The sequence below is a fragment of the Apium graveolens genome, chromosome 3 (assembly GCF_009905375.1).
Source record: "Apium graveolens cultivar Ventura chromosome 3, ASM990537v1, whole genome shotgun sequence".
Lineage (NCBI taxonomy): Eukaryota > Viridiplantae > Streptophyta > Magnoliopsida > Apiales > Apiaceae > Apium > Apium graveolens.
In genome coordinates this window covers 279,343,609-279,354,652 of record NC_133649.1, presented here as the reverse complement: position 1 = coordinate 279,354,652, position 11,044 = coordinate 279,343,609, and the positions used below count along the sequence as shown (strand labels likewise).

General features: G+C 39.5%; 1 protein-coding gene across 1 annotated transcript; it reads left to right on the top strand.

Moving 5' to 3' along the window:
* The first annotated feature begins 306 nt into the window (after positions 1–306).
* On the top strand, positions 307–993 carry LOC141715071 (uncharacterized). Its single transcript, XM_074518556.1, has one exon. The coding sequence runs from the start codon at positions 307–309 to the stop codon at positions 991–993; it is 687 nt and encodes a 228-aa protein (XP_074374657.1).
* Positions 994–11,044: the final 10,051 nt, after the last annotated feature.

Below are 11,044 nucleotides of genomic sequence, written 5' to 3'. Positions count from 1 at the left end.
GAGGCTTTGAAGGTCCCTGATCTTGATGATAAGGTAGCTATGATAACACTAAAGAAAGGGACTAGAGACGAGTTCTTTAAGATGTCCCTGGCTAAGCGCCCTCCCAAAAGTATGTTGCAGCTTTAAGATAGAGCCGGAAAGTATATCAAGGTGGAGGAGAGTATGAAAAAGACGGATCAGGAGTACGATGCCAAGGACAAGTATCCACGAATTGGTAAAAACTCTGACTCCTCCTCTTCTAAGAAGAATTAGCAACCAAGGTTCACTGAATATGCGAGGTTAAATGCTCCAAGGAGCCAAATCCTTATGGAAATTGAAAAGGACAAAGATTTCAAATGGCCGAAGCCACTAAGGGGAGACCCCGAGAAAAGAGACAAGAGTCGATACTGCAGGTTTCATAAATATTTTGGTCATGATACTGACGATTGTAGGCAACTCAAGGATGAGATTGAGTATTTGATCCGAAGGGGAAAATTCGGACATTTCACCAAGGGTGAAGAGGCCGGAGGCCAAAAGAGAGATAATGATCGAAGAGATGATGATCGAAGGGGTAACAAACCGCATCCCCAAGGGCTAGGGATCAATATGATCTCAGGAGGACCTACATCAGCTGGTACTACAAGGAACTCCCGAAAAGCTTATGTGAGAGAAGTAATGAGCATAGTTGGAGAGCCATCTAAGCGTTCTAAGTCGGATATGATGTTTGAATTTGGTGACCCAGACCTTGAAGGTTTGAAATTTCCCCATGATGATTCTTTGGTTGTCAGTCCGATAATTGAAAATTATCCCGTTATGAGGGTCCTAGTGGACAACGGAGCTTCCGTGGACATTCTGCTCCATGACACATTCATAAGGATGGGCTATAATGATTCTCAACTAACTTCATATGACGCACCCATCTACGGGTTCAACCATGTGGAATTCAAAGTCGAAGGAGCAATACAACTTCCCATAACTATCGGGGAAGAGCCCGGGAGGCCACGCAGATGTTGAACTTTCAGGTTGTTAAGGTAGCCTCTACCTACAATGCTATCATGGATAGAACAGGGATCCATGCTTTTAAGGCTGTGTCCTCAACCTACCACATGGTACTGAAGTTCCCCACTAGGAATGGCAGTGGAGAACGAGAGGAGATTAGAAAATGGTCCGCGGTTACTATATTACAGCACTTAGGCCCGATGGAACCGGGGGCAGGTCCTCCCCATAGAAGACATGGATGTCCGAGAGAATGACGAACTGCGAGGGAAGCCAGTCGATGACTTTGTCCCAATTCTCTTAGACCCGGAGAAGGTCACGTATATTGGGGCATCTCTGGACAAGCCCTTGAAGGGCCAAATGACTACTTTCTTCCAAGAGAACAATGTTGTGTTTGCTTGGACAGCAACTGATATGCCTGGGATAGACCCGAACCTTATAACTCATAGGTTGAATGTTGACCCAACCCGAAAGGTTGTGAAGCAGAAGAAGAGAACGTATAGCCCTGATAGGCTGGAAGCCATTAAGTATGAGGTCGAGAAGCTTTTAGAAGCTGGATTATTGAGGAAGTGCAATTCCCTGAATGGTTGGCCATCCCCGTAATGGTTAATAAGACCAGTGAGAAGTGGAGGATGTGCATTGACTTCACTGACTTGAATGATGTTTATCCCAAGGACTGTTACCCCCTACCGAGGATTGATACCCTGATCGATGCCACTGTTGGACACGAGATATTAAGCTTTATGGATGGCTTCAGTGGTTACAATCAGATTAGAATGCATAAGGATGACACCCCAAGGTATCCTTCATAACTGACTTTGGTGTATTTTGTTATCTTGTTATGGCTTTTGGACTTAAGAATGCAGGAGCTACTTACCAAAGACTGGTAAACAAGATATTTTCTCATCTAATTGGGAAGACCATGGAGGTCTATGTTGATGACATGTTAGTTAAAAGCCTAAGTAAGGCCGATCATATTGGCCACCTTAGAGATGTATTTGAAGTGCTGAGGCACCACAAGATGATGTTAAACCTAGCCAAGTGTGCTTTTGGCGTTGGGTATGGAAAATTTTTGGGTCACATGGTCTCTAAGAGGGGAATAGAGGCCAACCCCGACAAGATCAAAGCCATCCTAGACATGGAGCCACCACACTCCATCAAGGACGTTCAGAAGATGACAGAAAGAATCGCAGCTCTAGGGAGGTTCATCTCCAAGTCTGGAGACAAGTGCCTGCCCTTTTTCAAAACCCTTAAGAAGGTGAAGGATTTTGAATGGACAGCTGAGAGCCAAGGGGCCTTTGAACAGCTAAAGAAGTACATAACTGAAGCCCCATTGTTCACCAAACCAAGTCTGGAGGATACTCTTTATTTGTACCTTGCGGTATTTGAACAAGCCATGAGTGCAGTCCTCGTGAAAGAAGAGCAAAAGCTCCAGAAGCCTGTATACTATGTAAGCAAAGTACTTCATGGAGTATAGTTGAATTACTCCACTACGGAGAAGTTCGTGCTTGCTCTCATCACAACCTCAAGGAAGTTGAGGCCATACTTCCAGGCTCACAAGATCGAAGTCCTGATGGACAAACCCTTGAGGAACGTTCTTCATAGCCCGAAGGCTAGTGGAAGGCTCATCGAGTGGGAAATTGAGTTAGGAGAATTTGATATCAAGTACAAGCCTCGAACGGCCATCAAGGCTCAGGCCTTAGCAGAATCTGTGGTCAAATGCACCATTAACGACCAAAAAGTCGGGGGGCAAGAGATAGTAACCTCAGAAGAAGAGAAATAGAAGGATAAAGAAACAACCCTGAAAGAGTATTGGGTTCTATATTTTGACGGGACGTCAAAAACAAAATCTAGTGGTGCAGGTCTAGTCTTGCAAAGCCTTGGTGGGTTTATGATTGAGTATGCTTTGAAGTTGGACTTCCCAACTACGAACAACGAAGCAGAATACGAAGCGTTAATAGCCGGTTTAGGCTTGTCTAGAGCCGTGAGGGCCAAAAACCTGAAGGTCTGTGGAGACTCAAGACTTGTAGTTGCTCAAGTTAATGGAGAGTTTGAGGCCAAGGATGATACCATGGCCAAGCACTTGAGAGTCGTAAAGGGAATAATGACTCAGTTCAATGAATGGTATGCAAAACATGTTCCGGGAGAGGAGAACGCTACGGCGGATGCCTTGTCTCAGTTCGCCTCGTCTGAAATCGAGAATTATCCGAGAAGTATTTACTTCTAGGTCTTGAAGACCCAACTATTCATGTCATAAATCTGATAGCACCGGTTGGTGTGGCAAGTTGTTGGATAGACCCTATCAAGACCCACTTAGAAACTGGGTGGCTCCCCGACGACGCCTAGGAGGCACGTAAGTTGTCGGTTAGAGCATTGAGATACTCATTGATTGAAGGCCTTATTTATAAAAGGTCCTTTATTATTCTGAACCTGAAGTTCTTGAAACCTCTTGAAGCAGCAGAGGAACTTAAAGAAGCCCATGAAGGGATTTATGGACAACACTTGGGGGGCAGGGCCCTCGCTCACAATATAACTCGGTTGGGATTCTACTGGCCAGCTATGCTAGCCGATGCAAAGACTTATGTGAAGAAATATGACAGATGCCATAGGCACGCTCCATTAGTATGACAGCCCCCAGAGAGGCTTACATCTATTAGCACACCCATCCCTTTTATAATGTGGGGAATGGACGTACTTGGACCATTTTCTGTAGCATCGGGATAGAGAAAGTTCATTGTGGTAGCCATAGACTACTTTACGAAGTGGATTGAGGCTAAAGCACTGGCCAAGATAACCACCAAGAAAATTACCCAATTCTTATGGGAGAATATGATATGCCGATATGGAATCCCACGCATCTTTATCACGGATAATAGGAAACAATTTGATAATGCAGAATTCAAAGAGTAATGCGACGATAATAGCATAGAACTTCGCTTCACCTCGGTTGCACACCCACAGGCAAACGGGCAAGCGGAAGTTGCTAACAGAATCATCCTTGATGGACTTAAAAAGAGCATCGAACGCTTGAGAAACACTTGGGTGGATGAGTTGCCGCCTATACTATGGACATATCGTACCACCTATAAAGTGATATCTGAAGCTACCTCATTCATGTTGGCTTATGGAGCTGAGGCAGTGGTGCCCCTTGAGATCACTCATGGATCCCCTGGGATCGAAGCTTACGAGCCACATACCAATGAAGAAGGCATGAGGCTCGCTCTCAATCTCATTGATGAGCTCAGAGATGAGGCTAACGCCCGCAATGCTGAGCATCAACGAAGAGCCTCCCTCTATTATAATGAAGGGTTAAAGAAAGGTGTTAGATCTGAAACATGCACTAATATTCATGCAAGTATACGCGATCGCAAGTAATATAGAATAAATTATAGTTCTTTCCCACAGGGATTGGTTTAGGTTAATTTCAATCAATGTATATATGCAACATTGGTATGGTTATTATCAAATACTAAGATGAATAATAAATTGAGGTTGTTTATAACTAAAATTAACTAAGGGATTATACTAAAGAACATTAACTAAGAGAGTCAAGAGAGTTGAATATAATATGACACAAACATGGGATTCTAACTTCATTAAATACTTCATTCAATAGTCTTTTCATTCTTAACCTTAGCATGTAATGGTGATGACACTAATCAGATATCACAAAACTGATAAACGCCAACTTTCGTTGTATGCATACCATACTACCAGACATCCACAAAAGGGATAGAAGCTGAATAGACACCAATTATATTGAGACCCTATATGTCTATAGAATATGACAACATAACGGTTTAATGCACAAGTTATCTATCGTGATTACAGAGGGCAAGTAAGATGGTTAAAATTACCTACGAATCATGCATAACAATTACATGAACCTATGCTAGCATGGCAAGTTCTAAATCTAAAAATTTACTTTCGCTTCATTAAAGATTAACACACTATCTTATAAGTTCACGACGCTCATAAGATAAATAAGCAAAACCAATACTAGGTTATCATACAATTACCACACACTAAGGCATCGAAACAAATTAACTAAAGAAATCCATAAATAAATCCGTTAGAACCCCAAGATAACGATTAGCCCATAATTGGACTCATCATCAACGTGGGTTCCGATGAAAGCATGGTATAATAAATGTAGTCTTTATATTGAATAAATAATAAACCAAGTATGAAACAAGAGTATAGGTTCACGAATAAGAAAACTAGCATCCAAAGTTACAACTTAAAATAAAGAATCACAAGTATAAATTAGATCATCTTCGCCTTGGTTGAATTGTACTCTACGGTCTTCTTACACCTTCTCCTTAAGCTCTGGACGTCTCGTCATGAAAAACGACCTTTAGTTATGTATATATAGTAGCCCATGCAGATAAGAACGAATCAAAATTCCAGAAGAAACAAGATTTAATTTTCCCGACCTAGCGCGACCGCGCGCTTCACCAGCGCGGGTGCGCTGACATTCTGCTATTTGGGCGCGGGCGCGCCGTCTCTCTGGAGAAATTTCTGACTTCTTCTTTTCTTGTTGGTTTGATCTTGACTTTTCACGTGCAATCTTCCCGACACATTCCTAGCACCATATTAGCATCAAAACAATGCTAATTCACCAAGATTCCTGATAAATGCCTGAAATGCAAAACACTACAAAAACATGTTAAAAACACTAACAACTTGAGTACAAATCATCAATTCAAAGCTTTACGGAGCATTATAAAGTGTCATAAATGCCACTCAACATACCCCCAAACTTGAATGCAACTATAAACAGACTCAAGCATAAACAGACTCAAAGAATAAGAAATACAAATGCATGAATGCAACTATATGAATGCAACGATCCCCATAGAATAACTAAACCAACCAACAAGCAACATCTCAACAAATGCAGTTATTCACACAAAGATTAAGCAAGCCCCACAAATCAACTTACAAGCCAGAAATGTGTGTGTGTGCAAATGCTTACAGATATACTATCACAACTAGATCAATAATCATGACTCACTACTCATCAAAGTAATTACAACATTATAAATAGAATATAAGCTAAACTCAAAATAACTTATAACACTTCAATTCTTATATCAGAGTTTTACATGGATTCATGCTTTTATTCACAACACAAAAATAACACAAATATGCTTATTTGACCGTGCAATGAGTGAGGTCCACGAAAGACTTATACAATAATAATGAGCGTTAGGTTAGTGGATCCCAGACTATAAAAAGCCTTAGGTCACTAGGCACAAAGTCCCCTAAGAACTTAATAACTCGAGTATTAAAGAGCCCACTCGTGATCAATTATGCATAAACACATATTTTTTTCTTTTTCTTCTTTTTTTTCTTTTTTCTTTCTTTCTCTTTTTCCACAAATTTCTGAACGAGTCTGTTTCGCTCCATCTCGTTCAACCCTAGACTACTCATATAAAATGAGTCGGCTACTAACCATTTGACACCTAGCCACAACAACTAGCAATGAAATCAAATTTTCTCCAATTTTTAAATATCCAGGTTATTTTATCATTAAGAGAATATCCTAAATTCTAAATATAAACAAGCGATTAAACCTCGACAAACAAATAAACCATGACCATGATCTAGCACTCAAGCAACCTATAAGACTTAGTGAATTACAATTGTCTCTAACATGCAAATCAACTCGATACGACTTAACATCACTAAGCGCGACATCACTACACTAGCATCAATATCACAAATCAATCAGCAAAATCATCTAAGGGATCATGTTATTATACAAATGCATAAAATTATATGAACAAACTATCATAAAAACTAAAAAAAACTACTACATGGCAAATATGCAACTATATGAACTAAACTAGCATGAATATGCAACTATATGTGACTCACATAAAACACATAATCCTTAACTACTACCCCCAAATTTAAAATATTCAATGTCCTCAGTGAAGGTAATAACAAGGAATCACGCATACCTAATCAGAACAAGGGTCATCACCCTCAAGGGGTGGAGTGTTAGGAGTTTCTGGAGGTGGATACACCGAGTCCTCACCGAATACTGGCCACTGGATGTCAACTCATGTGGCTCTGAATGCAGTCCCCAATGCCTGGATGAGGTCATGTGTAAACCTGCTATGGATATCATGCATCGCATCCATCCTCCTAGCTAAATGCCTATACTGCGTCGTACTCAAACCAGCACTACCATGTGCTTCCTCCTGCTGCTGCTGTGATCCCGAAGGACCAGTCTCTTCCAACTCTGCTCTCTATGCTGCCTTGCTCGCCTGTGTTGTACCACCAACAGATACCTGCGGAGCTGGCCTTTCACCTGGCAGATGGTCATAAGAATATTCGAGCCCTTAGGATCGGGCTTCCCACCATACCACTCAGTCATATTCAATAACGTTGAACTATCAATCGGAGCACTAGGGAGCTGCAGCTGCTCATGTGCGGGCCAATGAATGCCAACCGCCACACCCAACTTTGTCACAATGGACGCATAGGGTATCAAACCCGTAGTACTCCCTCACAAGAACCTTAGAATATCCTGATGGATAACCATCCCAAGATCCACATAGTCTTCCTGAAGAATCCCTCACAACAAACGTGCACGCTCTACGGTAATATCATGCACGTGAGAAGATGGCATGATGTTAGCATAAATAAAATAATTACATACACGTGCAAACCTATTCATGTTAGATATATTTTAGATGTCATGTCTAATCTGATTTGTGGTTAGTTTTCAGAACTTAACAACAGGACTAATCAGGACTTACTGAAATCAGAACTTACTGAAGTCAGAACTTAATATCAGAACTTAAGGCGTCAGAAGATATATATCAGGACTTAAGTGCGGGAAGACTTCAGATAAGAAATGTGGCTGATTTACAGGAGAATATCTGGACTAAAACAAAAGAAGATATGCATGAAGAGTTAGAAGACTAGAAGACTTGTAGAAGATAATATCTGATTGATATATTTTAGGAGACAGAATTATATTCCATATCAATTAGAAGATATCTTGTAATTGTGTACTGTATAAACACAGCTTAGGGTTTACACTATATGTGTTATCATTATCGAGAACATTATACATTGTAACCTAGCAGCTCTTAGTGATATTGTTCATCACTGAGAGAGAACAACAGTTCTATTGTAACACAATTTTTTTGAATATACTTGATCTTTGTTACATACTTGTGTTGAAATCGATTTAATTGTATAAACACTATATTCAACCCCCTTCTATAGTGTTGTGTGACCTAACAAGTGGTATCAGAGCTATTATATTAACACACATACAGTAAAGATCCAAACAATCAATCATGTTTGAAGAAACACAAACTCCAACTAAGCCCACCAAAACTCAAGAAACTCAAAACACTCAAACCCACAGTCGATATGAGACTATTAGGGTTCCCATACTGAGAGCATCTGAGTATCCTATATGGAAAGTGAAGATGGCTATATTTCTGGAAGCTACAGATCCAGAGTACCTTGACAGAATTAATGAAGGACCATATAAGCCTACCAAGCTCTTTGTTGCAGTTGCTGATCAACCAGAAAAGACCATACCAAAGGAGAGAGGTGAATACACTCCTGAAGATATCTCATATATTACCAAGGATGTAAGGGTAAGGCATTTGTTGTATAGTGCAATTGATAATGTCATGTCAAACAGGGTAATTGGATGCAAGACTGCAAAGGAGATATGGGATGCTTTGGAGACAAGATGCCAGGGAACTGATGCAATCAAAAAGAACAGGAGGACTATACTCACTTAAGAGTATGAGCACTTTGACTCAAAAGCTGATGAGTCATTAACTGATTTATATGACAGGTTTGCCAAACTCTTGAATGATCTGTCACTGGTGGACAAGGAATATGATTTTGAAGATTCAAATCTAAAATTCCTTTTAGCTCTTCCTGAAAATTAAGATTTGAAGTCTACTATCATAAGAGACAACTATGACCTTACTGAAACTACTCTTGATGAAATTTATGGTATGCTCAAGACTCATGAACTTGAGATGGATCAAAGAAGCAAGAGGCATGGAAGAAAGTCAAGGATAGTTGATCTTAAAGCTAAGGTGGAATCTTCTAAAGTGGTGTCTCAAAGAGGGGCAAAGGAAAGGCTCTTATCAAAAAGTCTGATCCAGAGTCATCATATTCTGATGATGATGATTCAGAAACTGAAATTTATCTGAAGTTGATGTTGATGCAGAGATGATGCAACTGTGTGCTCTTATGGTGAAGGGTATCACAAAGATAGCCTACAAGAAATTCAGAAAGGGCAAGAAGTTTTTCAGGAAAGGTGAAAGTTCTGATAAGAAAGGGTTCAGAAAGTCTGAAGGCAAAGGAGGAAAGTCTGACAGAGTAGACAACTCAAATGTCAAATGCTACAATTATGGTGAAAGAGGCCACATATCTCCTAACTGTAAGAAAGGAAAAAGTGATAAAGGCAAGGCACTTGTCACAAAGAAGAAAAGTTGGACAGACACTTCAGATGCTGAAGATGAGGTGAACTATGCCTTGATGGCAAATGCTGATAGCAGTACTGACACTGCTGAATTGAAGGTACCTCAAACAACCTTTGGTTTTCATACTGATGATATTATTGAATTGAGATTATACCTTAAAACCATGTTCTTTAGGTTTAGAGATCAGACTTTAACATGTGAAAGATTAACATCTGAAAGTCTTGCTCTTAAAAACAGAAATGACTATTTAGAAAAGGAGTTAGTTTTTCTTTATCAAACTAAGAAAGAAAAAGATGAGGCTTTGTATGTTAGAGATGAAGTGCTAAAATTGAATGAATCTCTAAAAACTGATTTAGAAAAGGAAAGAGAGATCATCAGAACTTGGACTAACTCTGGCAGAACAACTCAGAATATACTAAGTAGTGGAAACTAGAAAGAGGGCTTAGGTTATGGAGATGATTAAAGTGAGAAAGGAACTGTGCAAATTGATCCAATTTATGTTAAACAGGCTGTTAAGCCAAAGGTAAATCCTGTTAAATTTGTAGCAAAAACTGTTATGTCTGATTCTGAAAAGATGAAAGATTCTAAGACAGAAGTAAAAGAAAAGCCAACTTCTGACAAATTAAAACAGGATAAACCAGCTGAAGTAAACATAGGCTTAATGACCAAGAAGCAGCTTAAGTATAAGCTGAAAGAGATTAGAAATGTGAACAAGGTAAAGGAAGCTAGGAAAAATAGGAATGGAAAGGAAGGTGTGAATAAAAGCAATAATTATATGCTTGTTCCTAATGCTCCTAGAAAAAAATGTTACAACTGTGGAAACTCTAACCATCTTGCTTCTTTTGGAAGGAAAAATAAAGATATAAACTCTTTACCTCCTAAATCAGGAGTTAAGAGTCAGTCTGTTAGGTTTAAACCACAAAATCCTTGTTTTCATTGTGGTAGTTTATGGCATTCCATTTATACTTGTAAGGAATATCATAGTTTGTACTATAATTATTATCAAATAAAACCTTCTTTAAAGAAAGTTAGTGTAATTCCTTCTAGTGTAAATTCTGATACAAAGTCTGATATAAAATATGATAAACAGCATGTTAGCATAAACTCTGAAACTAAATCCGCTGCAAATGCTAACAAACTTAAAAAGGCCAAAGGATCCAAGCAAGTCTAGGTCCTTAAAACTAACCAATAGTGGTCTTGTTGATTGCAGGGCAACAGGAAAAACATCCTAGTTATGGACAGTGGATGTTCAGGACATATGACTGGAAATAAAGCCCTGCTATCAGACTTTGTGGAGAAAGCTGGCTCAGGAGTTTCTTATGGAGATGACAACATGGGAAAAACTCTGGGATATGCCAATATCAATCTTGGGAATGTCATCATTGAAACAGTAGCTCTTGTCTCAGGACTTAAACACAATATGCTAAGTGTGAGTCAAATCTTTGACAGAGGTTATCATGTGGATTTCTTTGAAGAACACTGTGAAGTTGTAATTAATTCTACAGGAAAAGTGGTTCTGAAAGGTTACAGACATGGTAACATATATGAAGCCAGACTTTCAACAAATTCTAATGTTTCTGCAATCTGTCTGT